General features: G+C 37.8%; 1 protein-coding gene across 1 annotated transcript in view; it reads right to left on the bottom strand.

Annotated features, from left to right (window-relative positions):
- Positions 1-839: 839 nt before the first annotated feature.
- The window catches only part of ADGB (androglobin), a 118,784-nt gene continuing 93,783 nt past the window's right edge, over positions 840-25,840 (bottom strand). The window contains exons 28-35 of the mRNA XM_074580356.1: positions 20,845-21,029; positions 19,569-19,680; positions 11,025-11,206; positions 9,187-9,342; positions 6,647-6,755; positions 4,447-4,549; positions 2,912-3,095; positions 840-1,266 (exon numbers count right to left, since the gene is read on the bottom strand). Of these exons, the coding sequence (XP_074436457.1) occupies positions 1,078-1,266; positions 2,912-3,095; positions 4,447-4,549; positions 6,647-6,755; positions 9,187-9,342; positions 11,025-11,206; positions 19,569-19,680; positions 20,845-21,029 (1,220 nt within the window). The 3' untranslated portion in view covers positions 840-1,077. The remainder of the gene's footprint in view (positions 1,267-2,911; positions 3,096-4,446; positions 4,550-6,646; positions 6,756-9,186; positions 9,343-11,024; positions 11,207-19,568; positions 19,681-20,844; positions 21,030-25,840) is intronic.

Here is a 25,840-nt window from a genome sequence, read left to right as displayed (position 1 = left end):
CATATTATATGCGTACATTATGTAGGCATTCCAACTTCCCAAGCTTGTGCTTGTGACTACATACCCAAAAAGTTCTTTAAGACTTTTAAAATAGCTCTGTCTGGTCTAGAGAGAGTTTTAACTGTTGTAAGACCATTATCTCTGACTACAGAGTGCTAGCTAATGAGTAGGAATGCACATATTTTTTTGTGTTCGATGGCAATACCAAAAAATATAGGAATTCTATGCTAACGGAAGCAAGAGCTTAGAGGAAATATTTCACCCTTCATGTAGAAAGCCTGTGATTGCCACTTCATTCACACTACCTTTAAGGAATATTTTTAAATTCCAGCTGAAGGTCTAGGAATAGACTGATGGTCTATTCTAATCACTTTGAGCAAAGCCACTGCGGGCAAAACATATCTTAGGAAAGATAAACAAAGGGTAATAGGGTTTTAAGGATTATTCAACAAGCTTTGGGAAGTTGTACCATGAGTTTGACACTGCAGAGAGGTACCGTGAGAATCAAAAAAAAAGGTAAAAGAATGATGAAACGGAAAAATACTACAGTACACAGAAAGCTTGTGACTATGTACTGAACCAGGCTTTGGGAAGCCTTCCAATGCCTGCATATGAAATGTGCGGTATGCCACTATTTAATCATTACAAACTCCACAAATTGTCATCCACTTAAGGAGCTCATGTTTCTGCCAAGTTAAATGACTTCAAAACTGATAGCTTACATTCCCTGTTTCAACCCTGGTTCATTCTTGACTGGTTCTATTTTGATTGGAAAAAGAGGATGAAAGACACCGTGATTTTGGGAGATGGAATGCGATATAAATTTTTTTTTACAAAATTTTATTCCTGTAAAACACAGAAACTTTAATAGTAGTGAGTACCTTTATGAGAGGCAAAATACCAAATACTTTGTTAAAAAGATGAATTCTAGATCAATTTTTTAACTAGCACCAGGCAAAGAGATAAAATGAGATATATAGTTGACAAAAATGATGAAAAATAACAAACATTCATTCTCATCTTTGCATGCAGACTTCCTTTCTCAACCTATTAAATACAATTCAGCGGTGCTAGCAATTACTTTTTTTTCCCTAAACCTTTTGCTTGCTTTTTTTTCTGTGCGTTTGGGCTTTTCTTCTCTTGCTCTGCTTGCAGGACCGCTTCTTGAGCTGCCAGTTCTTGTTTTCTGCGCTCTTCCTCCAGCAGCTTACTTCTGTATGCTTCCCGAATGCTGTAAACTCTGCTTCGTGTTTCATCTAAGGATGCCTAGCCAAAAACAAACAGCAATACCGCCCCCCCCCCCCCCCCCCCAACACATGAATCTTGATTTCATCACAAGCAACTGCATCCTTCCTGTTACGTGTCACTTTGTGACTCTATAAGTTCAGGGAGGGCATCTCTCCTTTTCTTTTTACTTGTGTTTTTATTGATTTGTCACAGCAACACAGCTATATGTCAGTCTTTTCACCATGAAGGAGAAGAGAAAGTTAATGAAAATGCTTTTTAAATGCTGGCATAATAAATTAATTGTGTGAAAGGAGGATAGGGCAACAGACTAGTTACCCATCTGGGTCTAGTCTCTCTGGCTTGCTTTGTTGTCTTAAACAAGTCCCTTAAAACCTAGTCTTCAGCAATGGTGAAATGGCTCAGGAGCCCTAGTCTTTTAAGAAATGAAAGGAGCCTAAATCACGTTGACCTTCAACGAGACTTAGGGAAAGTGGCACTTGGACAGTTCTGAAAACATTTGCCTTTACATTTCCATCCTGGAAAACAGGTATATCTGGATTCCTTTATATAGTTCTCTGTGGTCTACAGGTGAAAAAACTGTAAATATGCTACCAGCATAGTATGCATATTCACAAGTTAACGCATTTTAAATTAGTACTGTGAAACAACGTTAATGGGCATACTTTCTAGAAAGAGTTGAGGACCTACTCTTAATAAAAATTTGCCTTTCTAATATATAATATGTTAGGCATCCAAAAGGATAGCAACATCTGAAACCCTGGACATGCATTCTTATTAGGATCAATCAGTCATGGGTAGAGAACTACAGCTCCTTGCAGACTGGTAGTTAAGTAATATAAATCAGGCTGTCTCTGAAGTTGTTAAGGAGATGTTTTCAAGTGATTTCTGTAAATAGGTTGGTTTGATGTAAAATTATTTTTACTGTCTCTTATCCAGTTTTAAGAGCTCTAAATAGTCACCAGCTGATTGCTAGTGGTTACTGTATCACCATGGTGTAACAAAGTGTTTTGCTCCTCTTGACACTCAAGGGCTAAGCCAATTTTGTTAAGATATTTCCACCAATTTCACGTGCAATGCATTGTCTGAGTTAATCCTAACAATGGATCCTACACAAATGCTACCCAATTTATTATTTATCGACATGTTTTTTTAGGGATTCATAATTCCAATTTGTTTGTTGGCATCATGCATATTCCATGAAAACTGTGTTCTCTAACTTTGCTGTAAGACACATTAGGAGCAACTTGTCATCCTATTAAATTAGGTTGTTCTTTATTACTTGACAAAAAGCCCTATTCAATTCAATAACCAAAAAAAAATAGCCAAATCAGAGATGTTTTATCTAATATGCATCTGGTCATAGATATAATTGCTCAATTTATTCTCAATTTTAACTATCCTTTCATGGTGATGTTTTTAAAATAGTGGTTTTTGCAGAGAGCTGTATCAAGAAAGTTCTAAGAATATCATATTAAGGATGTTGTGTAGTACTTTTTTTTTTTCCCCTAGAACCTTTAGTTTTAACCTTTGCCCAAATGACATTTCAAGCTTGTTCACTGTTTCTAACCATTGATACTGACTACAAAACTCTTGAGAATCGTTGATCCATACTAGTGGCGAATATTGCAGTAATAGTTACTGGGAAGTAATCTTGAAAACCTACCTGCAGATTCTCATACATTTCAAGTATATTGTGCTTCAATAAAGCTCTGGCATTTTGTTCTTTTTCTCTTTGTTCCAAAGCCAGCTCTCGAAGTTCCCTAAAACGATTGATTTTTTCCACTTTACACATCTCTTGCTGTTCAATGACAGACTCATTTCTCAGCACAGACTCGGACATTGTTTTTCTGAACGAAATACAAAAATATTTGTCTTATTTCAAATGCGGTTTTCAGTGGTATATATTTTGCTTACACCTATATGTATCTATTTGGCTTACATACCTCAACATCATATGGTCACTTTTCCTCTGCCTATATATATAACCCCAATGAGAAACTACATGCCTGAGACCAGGTCTTCTTATACTTGACTGTCTATTTTAAAAATTCGTAAAATCATGCTCATCTTTGAGCATATGAAAAACTCCTACATGTGACACTTCTTTTTAATTTGCAAGAAATATCATCTTTCCAGAAGTTTTTAGTATTATAATTCAGCATTGAGACAAATGTAATTTTTAATTTTTTTTGCCATTGGCATAATGGCAGCTAAGTGCATAATACATTTTTATAATTTGACTTAAATGACTAGTGTAAAAGTCAAAGAGACGAAGACAAATAAAATGCTAACAAGACTCAAGCCTGTAGAAGATATTTTGCCATATTTTCTACTGTTTTTATGTTATTCACTTCAATATAACACCAGTTTCCCCTTCAATTTCAAATGAAATTTGGGGATTTTTTCAGCATGTCCTAAGGTCTTTTGAAAATCAGTGAGCTGCATAAATGCCACATTGAATACAAACGGACTTAAGCATGAACTGGGTTCTACCTGCAGCACAGCAAACATGCAGGTGCATGTATATTAGCTAGATAGGTTCATATCAACACGCCATAAAGACTATAGCTCTTCTGAATAAAGAATATAATTAATATAATTATTTCAGCTATTAACTATTATTATTAACTGAATTGCATTTGTTAATTATATTATTTTAATCTAGCGTAACATCCTGACAAACTTCATATGCGCTTCTTTCAAGATGACCACTGAAACCTATTGGCCTGCACATGCATTTTCTTCAGGTTTTTATGTCACATTCTCATTACCTGCAGTGCAGTGATTCAGCTCCTTTGACGTGTATTATGTTAAGGAAAAGGCATAAATTGTAAATGGATGTAAGAAAGCACAGATTTGCACATACCAGGAAAATCAAAGCTGAAAACTGTATCTTGATGCTATCTACACTTCTCCTTTCACTACTGAGTGATTTTGTGTACACAACACAAACAACAGATAAAACTTGGACCAGGATTTCACAGCAACTTTAACAAGCATGTGACAGAATTGTAGCTTACTTCAATGACATGTGAAGGATAGAGTCTAAATTCACATCAATTGTACTGCATCCAATCACAGATAGGATACAAGTGCATAAAAATATATTGCATTTACTAATTCCAAAATATGAAAATCCTTAGCTAGTCTTTCATTTTGGTGTTTCACTGGGAATTAATTGTTCTTGATGCAGTTTACCTCATATAAGGACTAAGGTCTATAGGCTCCCATTTTTTTTGCTGCATTTGTAAGCTTGAGTCAATAGTTGTTTGTGATGCTTTCTTTCCTATGGCAAGATAATCTACAACAGAACAGATTAAACGGGTTATTCAGTTATGATAGGAGGCTCCATCTAAATTCTTATATAGTTTTTTCCTCTTTTAGCTCAAAAAAATACATTATTAAATGAGAATATGGGTTAGAGGATATAATATGTCTGCCTTTTTATTTTCAACACTCATGATAGAATCAAAGATGCTGCAAAAGCCCTATATATACTAGAGATAAATTAATAGATATGTATTTTGGCTAAATCCACAGTACTCAAGAAGGTTTGTAAATCTAAGCAAGAAGATTCAATTTAAAGTGCCTAAAGAACATAAGAACAACTTCTAATCAGCAAGGAACAACCTACTTTTATTAGAAAAAAAATAAATCAATAAAAATCTGATCGTTCAGTCCTGGCTGTAGTTTAAAAAAATTACATTTGCTTTTGGGCTGAGATTTAGTTTGGGAAATATCAGTCTAAAGTAAAAGGGTTCCAAGACAACTTAAAATTGTCATTCTGCAGTCTTAGATTATTTTTTTTACCACATGGATAGTAACCATATTATGCTTTAATGTAGCATTCTCACAATATAATGACATATTTGATATTAAACATGCCACTGGGCTGAACTTCATTGTGTTTATTCCAACGCTTCGTTCTTTCAGTTCATGTGGATGTGCTGAAAATGCACGTGAAATTTGATGAGACTTAATGATGACTGCAGTAGTTTGTTTCCATAAAACCTCTCTTTTTAATCGACTTATTTTAATAATCAATTGAAACTTTTAAAAAGCTATTACTGGAATTTTCTCACCAAAAATAGGAAAGATGTTTCTGAGCATTAAAAAAATTTACTGGCTATATATTTACGGTCTATACATAGAGAAATATACCAGCCTTCTCTTTTGGTCTAGAAGGATGACATGGACTTTGGAAGTGCCTTAGACACTGCCCATCAGCAAAGAATTCTCCAGAACATAACGATTCTCATTAAAATACTGAACATTACTTAGATGTTCAAGCACATTTTTGCCTGTTGCTGCACTCTGTGGAACGAAACCTTAAAGCCATTGGCGTATCACGTCTTTACATCGTGAGACACTGTATTAGACTCCAGTTGCTAAGTTTAGAACAAAGCTCTTGGTAGACAACCATTAATTTTGAAGTCCTTATCCAATAGCTTAAAGGAAATAATATTTTTTCAAGTTCCTTTGGAATGCAAGAAGTAGCTAATGATGTGTTTGTTTACAGCATAAGGTGAGGACTACTTCTGCTTTACGTTCTGAAACATTCCCAGGAGGATTACTTACCTGAGCGGAAAAATCTAATCTTAACAAGTTACGTACTAGTCACAGGTTCTAGTTCCATGCACATGAGCCATGGCCAGATATCATCACAATCAGACTGGGTATTATACTTTCTGTTATGTGATGGCCTGATCTCAGCACTATTCTCAGAAGAAAAGAAACAACAAAAAGCCTTGCAGCCTTGTACCCAGTTCAGATTTTCATCAGAGTCTGGTAATTGCCATGCAATACAAATGAAGAACTTATAGAAGCTGTAACCACTACATAAAATTAGACAATGCTTATGGAAGCTGCCAGGAAGCTGATGCTACTCTGTACGCAGTTTTTGACACTTCACTTCCAGGGTACTGTCCATTAACAGGTTCCATAAACATTAACATCAAGTATTATTAACATTAGAAGTATTAGTACTTTACTGACATGCTGTTTCATCTGCTAAGCAATTGTTTAATATTTCTACATTAATGACCTCCGGCACCCAACTTGGAATTGAGGGAGTAAGCCTTTTCTACTGAAATTCCAAACATTTCAGGTTAACTTAGGCTTTGAATTCTAGTACAGAAGGACTGTTTAAAGTTTGCTTAAGGGTAACTTGTCAGCCTCCAAGAGCTGTGAGGCTATATCTGTGTCTGAAAATAGAGCAATGCAACAACCAAACCAAAAACGGGCTAGAGAAGATAGGGACTAAACATGCCATGTGCATTTGGGCACCTTTATCGGCGCTGTTCTATCCATTTACTACCAGTATTTAATGCAGAAGTCTTTTCTAAGGAGCTGACCATGATGAACATATGACATGCTTGACAGAAAGTTATACCCTTACCTCTTTCTCCTGAACTAGATGTTAAACTGCCAGTCTCAGTCCCAGCTACCGTCTCCTCTGAATCTCTCACAGCATACTTATTAATAAATCGCATGCGTTCCTGAAAAGCCTAGAGATTAAAGTTTTAATACAGATAAGAAATCTTCTAATGCATACTTTAAATCCCAAAGGATTTTCAAAGCTAGGAAGTTATAAGTGGTCAATAAGACAGTAAATCTTCAAATACAGAGCATGTAAGATGATGCTACTTCATATTACTGGTGAGTATATTTCACTGGTTTGATCTATGAAAATGTCACCTCTAACAACAGGAATACCATTAGTGAGTCACTGGGGAGAAAAAAAGATAAACACAAGAGGACCACATTTCATGTCAGAGTAATATTCAAGCCATCTCTCCAATAGATTTTTTTTTTCTTAAATAATAACCTGACAACATTAAACATCCAATTTTTCCAGTAATATTTTGGAACCTTTATTTGTTTACTTTTAATGTGTTGTGTAGAGGAGAAATAAATTAGCAGTAGTACTTAATCTTTAATTTATATTGAGTGTGTCTTGAGTATATGAATTAGAACCTCTAAGTAAACCTTCGTGAGACGGTAGTTCAGTAAAGTGAAAAGTAAATAGTACGCTTTCAATGGTTTCACTCCACTGAGTGCACTCTGGCTATATTCAGTATATATCCCAAACAAGAAAACAATGCTGTCAATAAGAAAGCTAACACCAGAGTGCAGCACACAGCTCTGCCTGGGACTGGAATCAGAAGAGATGCTAGGGTTCCCATTCTATCAGTCCTGAGATATTGAATACTTACACTAAAGATCATCATGCAATGAAATTCTGGAAAATCACTGATCCCTGCATAGGTTAAAATAATCTTTGGATTAAAAAAAAACAACAACCAAACAAAAACAATAAAAAACCAAACCAAACCGAAAAGCAAGGTTGGTTCCCTCATAACTGAATATACAATCAGAATACATTTAGCTACTGCATCTCCTTAGAGAAATATCTCTTCCTCTAGGAGCTCCTATAGCCTGGGATTTAGGCTTCCTTCTGAGAAATCAGAGCTATGGGCGCAAACTCTTTCAGACTCGATTACCTTTAATGCCAAAACCAGGCATCAGCACTTCTGCCTGTCTTTTCAGAAGGTGACTTGGGCTCACTAGGCTTTCTCTTAAGGGCTCAAATTGTCAGAATGAATGAACGGAGAAGCCAAAAGTCAAGCCTGGAGTCAGGCACCTAATTCCCAGAGTCACAGGGCATGTGACCCCTGGAACAGGCAGATGTTGGGGCAGGGTGATCAGGAAGAAAGGAGGAGGAAAGCTACTTAGTCCGAGTATCAGACCCCCAAGTTAGACCTTCTTTTTATTACATGTAGCTGCTGCAATTTTCTTAACAATGGCTGTTTTAGGAAAAATGGTCACAGACCTAAGGGGCTTTTAAAATGGAACCCCTTAGCTGTAATTCAGTTGATTTTCACCAATGCAATGGTGATAGAACTAGCATTCCAAAGAGACTCTTTACACATCAAAGGGGATTCATTTCCAGATAATCTTTAGGATGCTGTACTTGCTTTTTCAGTCTCAGCACAGCCAATCAAAACTGCAGAGTAATGCATCTCTCCTCAGATCAGAATTTAATAAAGTAGTGTCAGAAAAATTGTTGAGCTTTGGATACACTGAACAGAACTGACAACCTGAAAGTGTTACTGTGAAGACCCATGCCTGAGGTTTATTTCCGAAAGGTAATATAAAAAAAGGCAAAATGCTTCTGAGCTGGGGTTTCTGGCCGAATACCCCTCAAAGGTCATTGGTGGTGGTCATGATAGGGGATGACTGTTAGGTAACTTTTAAGACTGCATTTTGTTCTTTTCTTTTCCTTTTTTTTTGTTTTTGGTAATGATGCTTCCAATTCTGAATCAGCAGTTTAACTTTTTGCTTTGCGAGAAAGATCTTGTATTATTTTTCCATCTTAAGCATATGTTATGTCAAAAGAGCCCAGCTGCAGCTGACATCTGAATCAGCATTGCTTCTCCAAACCAGTGCATTCATACAGAGCAGCACATACAGGCTCATGGGTAACCTGCAACCCAGAATGAAGTCGGGAATCCTGGCTGCAGGAGACAACTTGAGTGATGATATGGCCAGGTGCCAGCTCGTCAAGGGAAATCTTTTTGGCATGTTTGTAACAGTGTATTTCTCACTAGAATCTGTTCATGCTAAACATTAAACTTGTCACAAGTAGCAGCTTTGCAGTTGTGTAGAGGTAGTGGGCTTTCTAAGGAGAAACTTTTCTCTGTTTTGTAAAGTTGAATCTAAAGTCTCAGTAATCTACAGAAATCTAAAGGAGATGATCTGTGTTCTGTCCAGAACTCACGCACATAATCACTTTTGTGTAAAATTTCCTGTCTTCCAGAGTGGTGAAGAGGACATCCATATGAAGTCAAGTCTCTGTTCTGGAAACTTCTCTACCACCACAGCAGCTCCTGGAACTTGTGAAGAAACATGACTGCAAAGATTGCACTCCGATATTACCTTGATAGCTCTTCCTGGCTCTGCAGACTCCCATGCTTGTTTCATGGCTTTGATCTCATCTGCTCTCTGGGTGTCCTTCTTCACCTCCAGAATGTCGGCCTCTCTCTGTTCACTAACTAGACGTAGAGTCCAGTATGGTTTGTTTGAAGCAGCTTGCTGAAAGTGAAGTATCATAAACATAATGTTTGGTATACATCTACTACCACTATTTAGGATAAAGTTATGTTTCTGTATCCTGGTAATTTTCCTGACTAATATACACTATACACTGATAGGCTTTGACATGCGTTACTACACAGCGGCTACCAAAGGAAAGGAAAATTACTTTGCAATGTCTAGAAAGTCTTTGAGGAATTTTGTTTATGTGCTTCCCCTCACTCCCATACAGCATGCTCCACACTCACAGTCCTTTTCAACAGTCTGAACAAGTGTTTTGTAGAAATTATTGTCTTACCTTCCTGTCAAGGTTTTTTCCCTTTCCTCCCCTCCTTTCCTTCCCTTCCTTCCACAAGCTTTTTTACTAGAAGTCGTCTTCTATTTAACTACGCCTTTTGGGTAGAAATACATCTGGCTGTGTCTTATGAGCCATCTGATTCTTTCCAATCACTTCCTAAATTCTCTAAACCACCTCAAGGTATGGCTTCTTCAGAACCGTAGGGTACAAGTAGTGCCTCAAGTGTAGGAGGCTATTCTGCTGTCTGACTGATGAATGAGATATTGTGCTGCGTATATTTATGGAAACTGTACCATCTGCAGAAGCTTTAAGCCCAAGTTTTAGAAGTAGAGAAAGGAGTTCAGCTTTCATTTGAGACTATAGGTAGAAAGATTCTTTATCTGCTAGCAGTTCCATCTTGAAACTTGCATCTGTTTTAGTGTCAGACCAAAGAACTCCCAAGACCTATCATCCCAGCACCTCTAGCATACCCCCATCATTGGAGCTGAAGGCAGAAATTTGTCAGCCTGAAGCTGCATTGCATTTCTGTGGCCAACAATCTCAACTGCAGCCACTCCACTGCTTCAAAGGAAGGGTTAAGGCACTATTCTGGAACTCTCTCTGTGTGGACGTGAATCATAGGGAAGTTTGCTGTGCAGCAGGTTTAGTCAACACAACAATTCAGTAGACATTTCTTCATGAAAATCTCTATGGAGATGCCCTCCCCTTGAACTACCTGCCACGAGGCAGCAAAATTCCCAGTAAATTCCCAGTAAAATACCATTAAAGGAGGAGCTGTCAGTTTCTTCTTTGCCTTCCATTAATCCGTTTGCAATCCATAGTCAATTATTCCTTTTAAGGCATGCAGGCTGGCAGTAGCCTTTCGGTCAATCACTGTACACTCAGTTTATCCCACCACAAAGAGAAGAATTTTCAAGTAGGCAAGCAGGTACTAATTTTTCTGCCATTGTATGTCTGCAAGCTAATGACAATTGTGACATAAAAGACAGGAACTGACTATAGCAGAAAGACCTATTTCATCTCCCTGGGAACACATGAAAATCATTACAAGGAGGGACTAATGGGACATGAATATGGCGAATCCATGGAATTTAATAAACCTCCAGCAGAGACAGAAACTAGACCAACAAAAGGATCAACCAGTAGTTGCTTTACACATAAACAAAGAAATGATGACATTACTTCTCTAAATGCAGGACGCATATCTGTTACATGTGTAATTCAATCTCTCTCAGGTGTAAAGCTAAAAAAGGTGGCAAAGCAGGGCATAGAGAAACACAAGGGATACACTAGAAGTGCTAGTAATACTGATCTACAGACCTGAGAATATTGCAGTACGATGATGGCACATGCAACGAATCCAGTTTCTTGGATTTGTTCTCACCTGAGATTCAGGTCGATATGCAAGAGATGAAAGTGATCCTTTTTCTTTGTGGGACTTCTCTTTTTCTGTCTTCTCAGATGCTTTTGGTTTTTTGGTTCGTTTAGGAATACTTGCAGACTTTTGTCCTTCAAAATAATTAACCATTAAGGGAAAGCTGTGCTCTTCATGCTTTTCCCCATGTACTATTCAGATGTAGTTATGATGCATGATGAATTACAGGATACCGTTGTCATCCATAAATATATTTCCCCATATAATATCCAGGGTGGAATAACAGCACAAAACAGCCATGCAGAAAGACAAAGAAAAGTCAGTTAATTATTCGACACATTCAAGTGCTACGCTAGCATTCAGTGTTCAATTAAGAAAGAATGTGGGGACAAAACAACTTTTAAAAATGGATTTACAAGCTGGATGCATTGTGACAGCCTTATCTGTCCTAAATAGCACTTTACCCAGGGCTTAACTGTGAGTTTGCCATGGTCCCTGCACATCAGTCACTGCATTGTTGCCTTGTGTATAGGTCAGTCCAAAGACTGCAATGCACAGAATCACAGCGTGACTGTGATTTCTCCTATTTCTCCTACATAGTCTCATACAGTCTCTGTCAGTCTTATACACCAGGCAGGTGAGAAGCTCCAAGTAGGTCAAGTCAATGTTCTCACTGTTTCATATCCTTGTAAGCCTGAAAGTGTGAAGAGCAGAAGGGAACATACACCCCACCAAAAATGCAAAGAAGTTAAGGCAAAGGAACATATCTGAGATTTGATGCATATTTAAGAAACTCAAAATTATCATTCTCAGAACTATCAGAGAACATGTTGGATTCATTATTTTCTCAGTACATGTGTATGCTATATGTTTGAATTTGTTACACTTATTCTGCACTGTCGTAGCTGGTGGGAGCTGTTAAGATGACTTTTTGTATGTCATATTCTTGTTAAAACAAACAAACAGATAAAGAAAGCCTGAAATAGCATATTGCTGTAATAGCATAAGGAACATGTCAATTGAAACAACTTAGAATGGACCCACAACACTATGAGAAAGACTAAAAATCTGAGTCTGAAATTTCCATTTCCCTCCACCTTCATACTGCCTGAAACATTAAAACAAATGCTGAAAACCAAGATTTAGTCGATAAAATAAATCAGAGGATTTCTCTTAGAAAAAAAAAGAGGAGCTGTTTTACAATCTGACAATAATAACAAGGTAGCTTTCACTTAATGCTATGCTTTTCTACTCTCTTTCTGCTGCGGACAAATCACTGTGCTGCATGTTTTGATCCAAAGTTCATGACGATATTGCACTGGCTTTAATGAGCTCTGGATCAGATCTGCAATGTCATAGCTAAGGTTATATGAATATATAAAATTCTAAATAATAAATATATAGAAACATATTTATAATACACATATAACTTACACATACAAATATATATTATATGATATATATGTGTATTAGATCATACACTATACGTGTTTATGTATAAATTGTATTATTCTTACCTCCTCATGCTACTTAAATAATGTACAATGGTACCAAAGTGCTAAGCTTAAATTGATTCAATGTTACCAAAGCATTTACTAAAGAATGAAAGCAAAAATTAAAGCCGTCTCCACAAATATTGAAGATACTAAACAAACTCCAGAGGAAATGCAAATGTAAAATAAATAGTGATTACATTATTTGAAGTTATAATATCATTACATAAATGGCTTTCCATTTAATTTCACATTATCATAACATATTGGCACCATAAATCAGGCTGGGGTACATGCATTATTCAATGAATTATTAATTTTAAAGATAAATTATTTCTTGTTTATACAAACACTCAAGAGACATTCAGTGTCATTAGCTAAATGATATCAGACAAAGACTTTCTATGTCAGGGGATACCACAAGCTTTGTCTGGCTTCTATAAATATTTTACGACTTTGAATTTTAACATTTTGACAATCTGGACTTATTGGATACACTGAGACATTAGTAAATACTAAACAAGCATATGAAATGACAGGGCTAAAATGAGGTATCCCACTTTAACTCCTGATATAAAGGTTTAGGGCAGGATTCAGTTGAGCTCTCTTAGCTAATGGTTCTTAGCTGCATGGTCCAGGTTCCCCCAGGCCTCCTGCTTTCCCCAGCAGAGCAGGCTGTCTTCCCGGTTTTGGGATCATCCTCCAGATATTCCTGAAGGGGGCACTGGCTGCAGTTTGGCACTACAGTATGCAGCCCACTCTAACTCTAAGGGAGATGTGAGTATTTCCTGTGGGCTTTTCCAAGGACAAAGCCAGGCAACTGCTTTGATTGGGATGCGATAAGAAGAAAGGCAGGGAGATGATATAGAAAGTAAAGGGCCATTCCAGCTCACAGGTTATGCATCAATCATCACAAACACTCAGTGGCTGTTATTGTACATGTATGGCACTAAGTAAAGCTTGGGCATCACACCAATTGGCAGTGATGATAAACATCTGATAGCAACTCTTAAAATTAGCTTCTCTACCACTTTTCAATTATTTACTCAGAGACTCATTTAGTCTAATGCCAGAAGGGACCATAGTGATCATCCAGTCTGATTTCCTGTCTATGACAAGCTAAATAATTACACTAAATAATTCCTATCTGAAATTCATAATTTCAGATTGAGATACAACAGTTCTCCTTTTTAGGCAAGATAAACAGCTACTCCTGATTTATGAAATTCAAATTCCAGAAAATGTTTCTTATTCATAGGTAAAATACAGAGGAGTCTTTTGAAGTTTTCTTTGAGAAGATATCATGCCCCCATTATAGAATCATAGAATCATAGAATTGTTGAGGTTGGAAGGGACCTTTAAGATCATCGAGTCCAACCTTTAGCCTACCCTGACAAGAGCCACTTCTAAACCATGTCCCTCAGTGCCCCATCTACCCTTTTTTTAAACACCTCCAGAGATGGTGAATCCACCACCTCCCTGGGCAGCCTATTCCAATGTTTAATAACCCTTTCAGTGAAAAAATGTCTCCTAATATCTAATCTAAACCTCCCCTGACATAACTTGAACCCGTTTCCCCTCGTCCTATCACTTGTCACCAGGCAGAAGAGGTCAGCCCCCATCTCTCTACAACCTCCTTTCAGGTAGTTGTAGAGGGTGATAAGGTCTCCCCTCAGCCTCCTCTTTTCCAGGCTAAACAACCCCAGCTCCCTCAGTCGTTCCTCAGAAGGTTTGTCCTCCAGACCCCTCACCAGCTTTGTAGCCCTTCTCTGGACACGCTCCAACACCTCAATGTCCCTCTTGTAGCGAGGGGCCCAAAACTGAACGCAGTACTCGAGGTGGGGCCTCACCAGTGCCGAGTACAGGGGGATGATCACTTCCCTAGTCCGGCTCACCACACTATTCCTGATACAGGCTAGGATGCTGTTGGCCTTCTTGGCCACCTGGGCACACTGCTGGCTCATATTCAGCCGGCTGTCAACCAACACTCCCAAGTCCTTTTCTGTCGAGCTGCTTTCAAGCCATTCTGCCCCAATCCTGTAGCGCTGCATGGGGTTGTTGTGACCCAAGTGCAGGACCCGGCATTTGGCCTTGTTGAACCTCATACCATTGGTCTCAGCCCATCAGTCCAGCCTGTCCAGATCCCTCTGCAGAGCCAACCTACCCTCAAGCAGATCAACACGCCCGCCCAGTTTAGTGTCATCTGCGAACTTACTGAGGGTGCATTCGATCCCTTCATCCAGATCATTGATAAAGATATTAAAGAGAACCGGCCCCAGCACCGAACCCTGGGGGACACCACTTGTGACTGGACACCAACTGGATTTAACTCCATTTACCACCACTCTCTGGGCACGGCCATCCAGCAAGTTTTTTACCCAGCGAAGAGTACACCTGTCAATTATCTGAAACAGACTTTGATCATTTAGTGGGATTACCTAGTAATTGGTAGAAATGACTGTTACTTGCCCCATGAGAGACTTTCAGATTTGGTTAGGAAATGACCAAGAAGTTCAAATACTGTTTTTCCTGTCTCTGATTGGACCCTCAGAAGGATTCTTGACAGATAACAACATCAAAAATCTTTCCAAAGTTGGGCTCATCCAGACACTAATGTTGCAGTAAAAATACACCAGGACAGAAGCAAAGCAACAATATGGCTGCAGTAGTAGGGTGGGGTTAGAGCATGGCTTAGAGGTCTACAGGTCTTTAAACTCTATCACCATCATGTATCCTCAGTGACCTATTTTTTCATTGAACACCAGGCAAGTAATTAATCGCTACAGACAGGCAAGGTGGGAAAGAGATAAAGAGAGGGAGAACTGAACATCCTCTTAAACATCTCATGAAATCCTGTCCTTGGCATGAGCCAGCAAGTTCTCCTGCTGGAATAGAAAACCTGTGGGAGAAACTTTCCCAGCTGTGGAGAAAAAAAGGAGTATTCCAAACAATACTGCCTCTCCTGCCTTTTCAAACCTACTTCTACTGCCCGGGTTGGGCGTTCATCTCCCCCTGCTCTCCCGGTTGGATAGACAGCCTTCTCTCATCAACAGCTAACACTCTTGAGTTAACTTAAGGCAATAAATAAAATACATAGAATCATAGAATTGCTGAGGTTGGAAGGGACCTTTAAGATCATCGAGTCCAACCTTTAACCTACCCTGACAAGAGCCACTTCTAAACCATGTCCCTCAGTGCCCCATCTACCCTTTTTTTAAACACCTCCAGGGATGGTGAATCCACCACCTCCCTGGGCAGCCTATTCCAATGTTTAATAACCCTTTCAGTGAAAAAATGTTTCCTAATATCCAATCTAAACCTCCCCTGACATAACTTGAACCCGTTTCCTCTCGTCCTATCACTTGTCACCAGGGAGAAGAGGTCAGCCCCCATCTCTCTACAACCTCCTTTCAGGTAGTTGTAGAGGGTGATAAGGTCTCCCCTCAGCCTCCTCTTCTCCAGGCTAAACAACCCCAGCTCCCTCAGTCGTTCTTCATAAGGTTTGTCCTCCAGACCCCTCACCAGCTTTGTAGCCCTTCTCTGGACACGCTCCAACATCTCAATGTCCCTCTTGTAGCGAGTCAGCAGTCAGCATTCAGTGCACACTGATGATTCCACTCTGGGTTGTGACAGTTGCGCAATAAAACTTCTGATCACAAGAAAAGTAAAGCCAGCGAACCCAAAAAGGCAATAGCTGAAAATCATACATACAAAATGAATCTTAAAATAATTTTGTTTGCATAGTCAAGCAACTTAAAATGGTATTAGGAGTTGCAAGATTTTTCCCCTTTTACACAAGAATTACAATCCAGACATTTTTACTATTTTTCCATTGAAATGTTGCCCCATTAACAGCTCCCAATGGAAGGAAAAAAAAAAAAAGAAAAAAAAAAGAGAGAAAAGAATGAAGACTGTATAAATAATACACTATCTGGCACTTTCTAATTTCTGTGTACTTGGGTTTTCCTGGTTAATGCCTTTTTAATGTCCTGTTTGTGCAATGTGGTCTCTAATAAAACATTTAATGATATTTCATATATAATAAATATGACTAAATATTGGTCATGAAATAACATTTGCTAACACCGTTCTTTTTACAAGTACTTCCAAACTGCAATAGTAAGGATTCTAAAGAAAGTAAAGAGTAACAAACATCAACAAATACAAAATACAAAATTATCATAGCATCGTTATGCCAGAGAACTTACTGTCTTCAAAAATGTTCCTAATAAATTTTTATAGTATCAGGGAATATCTATATTATAATATTATAGGTCTTCATTTACAGGGAGACTAGTCTGAAAGACTTTAGTAAACGCTAATACAAAGCTGAAATATGCTTTTGCCATGGTAAATTAGCTTTAATACAAAACTAACTCCAGATGGCACTGTTGTCTTACATGAAAAAGTGATACCCAAAATGGTGAAAATTTGCTGCAGGAATTTTCCACCTGGCTCACTGCAGCTTTCTTAAAAATCACAATGTGAGGGGATGCCTTTTTGGTTACACACCAACATTGCTGTTACATGAATTGTGTGTTTGAGAACTGGTACCGGCAGCTTTAAATGGTAAAGTTCAGTTTTCAAGTTGCTTTAAGACTAGTTCACAATAAGAAAAAGATTCGCTGTGCTTTCCAAAACACTTACTTATACTAAGCACTCTAGATAAATATTTCTGTTAATAGGGGTACATAAAATAAATGCTAAGTAGTAAATACAGTAAGTGTTGGAGTTTATGATATATGTTGTTTTTAAACTCTGTTGGTGGCACGGACAATCTGTTGCTATCCTTGTATAAACAGAAACGCCCGTTTAATATGAACTGTGAAATGGATTTGGGTTGCTTTGAAAGGCAGGAATTATGAGAGAACACAGAAATCACAACATTTGAAAAGAATCCTAAGAGAAAAGCGCTCATTATCACTGACGGTGGCTTGAGACTGACTGGAAATGAGCCACAGCATTGGTTAACACGGAGAAAGGAAGCTATGAACTGGAATACTGCTACCTTGAACTAAACAGGAGAATGCTCATGACATTGACAATCTTCAGTAATAACAGCTGAGAACTAGTGAAGAAACTTAGAGCTCAAGTGACCTCCTTTGACCTGCAGTTTTACAGGCCATGGTGATGGCTGTATGAAAGGACACACATCAGTAGCACGACCGGTGCGCTAAGTGTAAGCTGTTACTATGTAGCCCACTCAGAAGAATAAGCCAATGTAATCGGATGTCTATTGTAATAAGCTGTCTGTCATTAAAGGAAAAATGAGGAGAACAAATGGAGTCATCTAGGAAGAAAAGATAATTTTGTGAAGAACACAACGAGCTAAAGGCAGGCGAAATAACCATAAAAATTCTGTCTTTGTATAGGCCTGTAAGGAGGCTATGTGACGAAGATCCTCAAATAGTACTAAAACTGACTAGGGACTATAGTAAACCAAAAAGATTTATCTTTGTAAAGTTCTGGAATGTTAGCTGAAAAAAAACTGCAAAAAACTCAAATGTTGCACTCAATAACAAGAAAAGAAATAATATATGTCAGCAATTACTGCTGATGAATATAACTTCAGTCCAGGGTAATGGAAATTAACCAACGACAAGACATTAAAAAGAAATATGTAACCACAGTAATAAGTGAGAAATACCACTAATAAATAAAGATCAAGTCTTCCTAAGAAAATGTGAGGGTATTATCAAGTGTATATATATAAGGAAGGATAATGCAAATAATTTCTCCTTATCTCATATTTTAAAAATTGAGTTATAGAATTTTAATATTAATGAGGCAGGGAATGTATTGAGTGGTGGAATTGCAGTGGAATTTTAGGTTCTGAAGGAATGTAGGGGTGAGAGCACAGGGGAGTCAGCTACTGGGACCTGGGAAGTCCTGGTCAGCTGCGTGTGTGTGTGTGCATGTGCGATGGTCTGCACCAGCAGCTGGAGTAGGGCTGCAGCCTCAGCAGCTCATATGGGATGCAGGGGCCAGCTAGGTGTCTAAACCCAGCTGCTGGAAGGATCCACCTTGTGCGTATATATACACACATGTATATAGTCTCACCAGCAGACTTCCATTCTGTCCAGCCAGCAAGGGGAGCAGGATGAGGCCATTGGTGCTGTCTGTGTTTGTGTGTGTGCTCTGAGTGTCCGTCTGTGATTTGTGTGGCTGGCAATGTATATATGTATACACGTAGTGAGAATGCATGTTCTGTGTGAGTGTGCCTGCTGGGACTACATCTGCAGCCTTGCTACTGGTTGGACCTGGGAGGTGGAGTGGCAGCAGCTTTGCCTCTCTTGGGCTGTAGGACCCAACATGATAAATTTTCCTTTAACATATTTAAGATCTAAATCATTCTGTGTCAGCCCCAGTAGTAAAAGGAGAAGCAAATATGAGACATTTATCTAATTTCTAAGATACTGACTAGTTTTCTATCTGCTGTTAATATGTGTTGGGTTCTTTTCTGTCCTATAACAAGAAATGCTGAGAGAATATGGGAAAAAAAAGAAAAGTTTCTGAAATTTCTCTGTCCTCTTCCAGGCTTGAATGCACAGCCTGTCCTTGGGAACTTTCCTAGTCTCGCCTCCCGCCTAAGTTCTTCTCCCAGCAGTACTGAAGTAACACATATCCCAAAACAGGCCTTTTTTTCCCCTCCTGTCAGTGCACATTCTTCTAGTTTCAATAGAAACTTCTAAGTGTGGATGTACTTTGTCAGGGCATTCTGCCTTTATATTACACTTCATCCGTCTCTCTGACTGTAGAAGCAGTCATACTTCTACAACTGTTCCACATCCCTACCTAAACTTGAGCCCTAATAAGCTCAGATGAGTTTTGCAGAGTATTCTCTGATTTCTTTATAATTTGTGAACTGAAGGCACAGAATCATGCAATTAAACTTCATTTCTATGAATCATGGAACAAAGAGCTTCATTGCTTAATTATTTCACTCAAGCAGTGAATAAAAGAAAAAGTATCATACGGTCTTGGCTTGTAGCAATAGAAGATATTTTTTAAATCAGTAACATGATGCATTTGACTAAATACGTACTTAGATTGAACCAACCTTTGATTTCGTTTTTCTCCATTTCTTTCAGTGACTGAATGAACAGAGACTGACTCTCAGTAAGTGGCCAACTATTATATAGCACCAATGCTTGTATGACGTACTTGTGAGACTGTGAAAGAAAACACAATATGTAAACATGCTGAAGACATAACAATTATAGTAAGCATTCAAAACTCTTGTAGGTGAGTAAGCTGCCAGCTACTGAACTCCACAAATAAACCACATAATTAATTTACAAGCTTGCACATTACAGTGTTCACAAGAAGCTTAAAAAATTAGTGTTAATTCCACAGATTTTATTTTAATTCCTGTGAAATTAAACAATTACTTATGTGTTTATCAAGTGAAACTAAACTGGACTATACAATAAGGAGCTACATTCCTTTAAGATTTCCATGTAACTTTCCTATATATGCCACGTGCTAAAACAAAGACTGTTGTCTTTGATTTTAAGACCTACTACAGGGCTTTGAGCCCTTACCCTAGCACTCACTAACGTCTTAATTTGAGGTAGCGGTGAAAGGGTCAATGGGTTATTTTAAACATTACCTACACTTTTTGTTTTCCAAATTCCAAAGCCAGTTCTGAGTCAAAGGAACGACACTGGAATTTATTTCTCAGTATACTTTTTTTTTTCTTTGAGTATTTTGTTGCAATTGAACTCAATTATCAGGAAAAAATCACAGTAGTGAAACACTTAGAGACAGAGAACCAAGAACTGCTTTAGAAAACAAACGTTATTTTTGTAAGACTAATAACACCATGTGAAGTCAAGAAAAATCCACATTTTTGACATCCCTCTCTGAGAAACTCAGCTCAAGTAGTAGCTAGAGTGCATGTGTTACTAAAGCTTTCAGCTGACTGGCAATAGGTGTTTCTCTATTAAAACTATTAAAGACGGCCTTCTCTTACATCCTATTTTAAAGAAAACTCATACTGAAGCATAAGAAGTTTAACTTTATTACTTGTAGCTTTCTGCCCTTAGTTGAAAGTTATACTGTACTTGAATTTGACTGAGCAAGTGAAGAACAGTTAAAGATTGAATAGATCACCTTGATTTGAAAGCAAAAATGGCCTTTTGTTATTTGGCTATTCACGTGGTCTCATTCAGAAGCTACCAACAATCTTAATTTTGAATGCCTTGTTCTTGCCTCAGGATATCAGATCTCCACATGTACCAAAAGAATTATCAATACCCCTTCATTATTTGAGTTTGTTTTTTTTTTTTTTTAAATCCCAATGATTTGGAATCTCTTACTTGTTGTGGACTTACATCATTATTTTGAAAGTTTTCCAAGAGTGAAGATTCATCTTCTAATATAGGTGGATCTTCTCGTACACGTCCTGGCTTGATAGAAGTTTTGGTGTCCTTTGAAGATGAAACATGACCTTTTTTTTTGGATCCTCCAGTTTCTGATTCCTTCTTTGTACTACTTTGAATAATCTGAGATTTGCTTGCTGCAAGATGATGAAAAATGTCAGTGTTAATTTCCAGAAATTCTATCAATTATTGGTATGAGGTGAACAGGTGCCTCCAGAAACTATAAGAAAGAAGAATTACCATAGTCAATTTTCTCATGCTGTATTATGCTCACAAGGTTCCAATTAAAATCGTGCTTATTCCAAATACTATCCCGATTTCATTCTGCATGCAAATCACAAATTTCTTCAAAGTAAATAATGAGAAATTTGAAAGACTGTATATATAACCGTTGTTACTGTTCATAAAGCATAAAATTCCCCCCATTCCTTTCTTGCACTAACCACCACAGCACCATGCTATATATTGCATAACACAGATAGCCTTGCACTCTGTATGATGGGGTCCCTGTGTAACCTAATTTAATAAATTGTGCGCACCTGTGGAAGGGGAAGAGAGGTGCATTGGCCACAGTTCTGTCAACTTCTACCCTTACAGAAGTCTCTTATGTCGACCTGACGCAAGGTTCATAGCTGACTGAAGTTTAGAAAAAGCCATTCTTGAAAGGAGCTATAGAACTGTTTGTGATCTATCATTTGTAAAGTTTTATCATTGTCTCCTGTGGAAAAATTGTGAAACCAGGAATGTGCTAAAGAAGGGCGGTAACAGAAATATTAATCCAGAAAATGTAAATCTGTGCTCATTTCTAGTGCTACTGAAATCTACGACAGTATCTTGCCTGAATGTCTACAGAGAAAAGAAAGAGAATACTAAACGGGAATATCTCATAGAAAATTGAATAAGGGCTAAAATAACACCTCTGGAAAGCAGCTTCACCTGTGTAACACTAACAATAGCTGGACCATCAACTCGAAAGAGGTATCTTTTTGACTTCTCTGAGGACAGAAGGCTTTCCTTTTCCCAACGTTTATTGTAGAAGCAAAGGATGATTCTGTATCATTGCAACACTTCAAAATAAAACGTACAGAGTTTCACATGTGTTGACAAAACATCTATTGAAGTTCACAGGAGTTGACAGGACTATTAGAACAGATTCAGCAAAATTTACTGGTGGTGTGTCAATGCCAAATAAAAGTTTAGTGTGCCACTAAAAACTCAAAGAGAGCCAGGAAATATTGTTTCTTGTGGAAGTCAAATGCCATGGATCACTTGCTATCGCATCTCTCCTCTGCCTAAGGCAGTGCTTCCTTTTCCTAAGAAAATCAGTAGAAGTCAGGAAATGAAAACAAGACCTTGCAGAGATGCTTTCTTCAAGATGCCTGGGCTTTAGGAGCTGTGCACTGCCCTCTGGAAGAGCCTACCTCTACCTATCAAGGTAGGTGGGTTTCAAGGGAGGTTGTATTCCTTAGATTACAATTAGCTTTCATGAATGTCTCGCTAACCTCCTCCTCTTTCTTTCCTGAATCTGAAGAGCTTAAGTATTAGAAATGAAAAATTCTATAATGATTTGCCCAGAGGATGATCCTGCCATGAAGATAACTCAGCTCAGAATGGTGGAATCCTCCATAAGACTCATTCTGCTTTCATTGCTGGAAAGATGACTTTGGAAAAGTTGCCAAAAATGCATACGCATCCAAAATAATACTTCTAGCAATTGTCACCAGGTGGTGCTGTGACACCAAATTACTTTTCATACTACATACCATTCAGTCTTGGTTTTCCCAAGCAAAGCTCTGACAAGAAGGAACTCCTGCTTACCTTGGCTCCAGATTGAAACAAATATCGGAATCAGATTTTGATACTCTGAGACTGGATTGTATCAGACTTTTACTACGGAAAATAAAAGGATTATGAGCATTCACTTGCACATCAGTGCTTACAGGCCCGATGTGCTTGTATCAACAAAACGAGTTGTGCTTGTAACATGCCAATATGTAACTCCTTTATTGGCAAGTGAATGTTCAAGGTCCAAGTCATCTGCTACATCTCAGAAGAAGTAAATATATTCAAAATCAATTGGTTTACTGTAATTTTTGAGCTATAAAAGACATTTATAAAACAGCTGGGATGAGATGAATTAACAGGTTGTGAATGGGAAAGGGCGATAATGTTTTATTGGTGATGCTGGCACAATAGTGTCACTTAAGAGTACTTCTGGCAACACAGCAATCAATTCCATGAGAGGCAGAAGATGTGTGATATTGAATAGGTCTCAAATGTGAGAACTCTGTCTTGCTTAACTGACAAGTTTGGTGCTGATGGTAAACCAGTGGTTTCTGATTATTCCTATTCTGTGAAAACACACTTTTTGAGAGAACAACTACATACTGACAGTATGAATCTTGTTGTGTTGAGTGTCAGTTGTACGAATCCCCACCTGAACTTGGCATCAGTATTTATGGAGGTTCCTATATTGTACAGGCCAATTTGAGGGTAGATTCAGACTACATACAAGGAAGAAATTTTTTACAATTTTTTATGATGAGGATGGTGATACACTGGAACAAGTTGCCCAGAGAGGTGCTAGATGCCCCATCCCTGGAAACATTCAAGGTCAGGCTTGTTGAGGCTCTGAGCAACCTGATGTAGTTGAAGATATCCCTGCTCATTGCAGGGGGATTGTAATAGATGACCTTTAAAGGTCCCTTCCAATCAAACTATTCTATGATTCTATAATTTCCTAACACTTTTGGCAATAGCAAAGAAACATGCTTTTACAATGCCATAAATTGCATCTACAGACAATGAGCAGGTTGGGTAATATGATACTGTAATATTGGTTATACTGAGTACATTTCACAATCTTTTCCTTTAATTTGGATGTTCTGAAAGATTTGGAACACTTAAACAAAATGTCTTTGCGATATAGAGGATGCATATATACGTGAAAAGAGCTTCAGAGTTAAGGCCACTTGGTCTAGTATCGTTAAAGTCACAGTAATAGCAAAAAAACAACAAACAGTGACAGCTTCACAGTCGTTCCTTCCAAATGACAGTTCCCTATACACCCGTGCACACTTAAATGGCATCAGAATATTCATTTCACCTTCAAATATAGTCTAAAATCATAGCACTTTTTTATAAGCTCCACTGCTGAATAGGAACCTGATATGACAACCTTCCTATTTTCAATCAGGTTACTATAGCAGATATTTCATTGAATGATTCACAATGGATTAAAAGAATTTTAAATTAGCAGAAATTATTTGTAACACAGCACATAAGAATAAGAGATAGAAGCCTAATGCGTGTGTCTGATTTCCGAGGATATTTTGTAAAGTTCTTCTCACCTATGCCCCCTGCTAGTCTGACAAAGACAGGACGTCCCTCTTAGTTGGTCTGACCCATCCTCTCCCTTCCAGCATCCATTGGAACACATTTCTCTTCTCTTTCACCTGATTTTGCCTTCTAACTTACTTTAGTCTTCAGGCTATGATCTTTGCAAACAAGATGGTTTCCTGAGAGAAAGTTTCTCCTTCAGTTTACTGAGGGTAATTTGGCAACTTATTTCAAGTCTTGTGATGCTGACCCTAATCTCAGCTTTTTTATAGCTTTTCTGCTTCTATTTCCACCAGTCTACTATTAAGTTTACTAATCCATTCCCACATTCCAAAAACAGTACCAAAAATGGCTATAGATTATCTTGGTAACTCAGAATCATGACAGCTTCTCCATGACCTTAAAACCACAACATTGTCATGTGATGAATTACACTTTAAGAGCATGGTATCCATAGTATTTAATTTTCTGTTTCTGGTAATAACAAGGTGCAGTTGAGAATGAAATCAAGATGTTTCATAAACACGATTAAATTAGTTATTTTTCCCGCATAGCATTGAAAATTTAGATAAAACATTTTTCTAAAGGATCATGTTAAAAAACTGAACAGTTCAAAACAGTGGAGGTGAGCACATGAAATATGATGCTATTTTGGGCTTTATCAAAGCAATAATCCAGTATTTGAACAACTTGTCTTTGCCTCAGGTTCTGAGTATGCTCAAACAAGCAGAAACTGATTGATTTACAGAAGACTTATTGTTTAAAAGTCTTCATAAAAGGACAAAAGACTTTAGTATCTTACAACATTGATGTATAGTGGTGTCCATGGAAAGTACGGTAGCTGACTTTGCTTATAAACAACTGTTTTATTTAAGCAAACTTGCAGTGCTTATGGAGAACATAATTTTCAAAATGAAACCTATAGATATAATGAAAAATTCAAAATAGTATACGATCTTACAAATAAAATGGAAATAACTTGATTAAGAAGTGAAGTGTACAGAAAACAGGGAAACAAATGAAGATTATGAAAGAATTTAAGATGGCACAGCAGTAGCATCTAGAATCTATTACATATAAGAAGTGTAGCAGAAGCAGGTAGATAGTACTTAATTTTTTATTAAAAATTACCAGAGTACTACAGGGACAATTGCTGAAAATATGCCTAGGAAATATGTACCTCATTCAGCTGTATTTTATTACTTCTGAACAGTAAAATTAAACAGCACTTCAAAATCAAATGTCAATCAACTGTCCAAGAGTACTTTCAGATGACAAAATTTTCATTCCAGTTTTGTTTTAGCTTCTGTAGTAGTCCAGCCCCAATTTTATCAAACAATAAAAATGCAAGTAGCAAATAGCTAATATTGCCTGACGGTAGCTCTTAAGTTCTGAGTTTGTCAGAACGGTAACTTCTGAAAGCCTGTAAGTGCAGCGATGACTGGATAACCTAACTGCTCTCTACTGTATGCGGGAAGTTATCTTGCTACATCAGAGGGTGATGATGGCAGGGCATCGCCACAATCTCAAGCTGAAGGCTCTCTCTATTAAGTCGATTTGTAAATGAATACCTGTTTAGTTTGACAGCACATCCAAGGAAACTGGATTA

The sequence above is a fragment of the Larus michahellis genome, chromosome 3, assembly GCF_964199755.1.
Source record: "Larus michahellis chromosome 3, bLarMic1.1, whole genome shotgun sequence".
Lineage (NCBI taxonomy): Eukaryota > Metazoa > Chordata > Aves > Charadriiformes > Laridae > Larus > Larus michahellis.
This window is presented reverse-complemented; position numbering and strand designations above follow the sequence as displayed.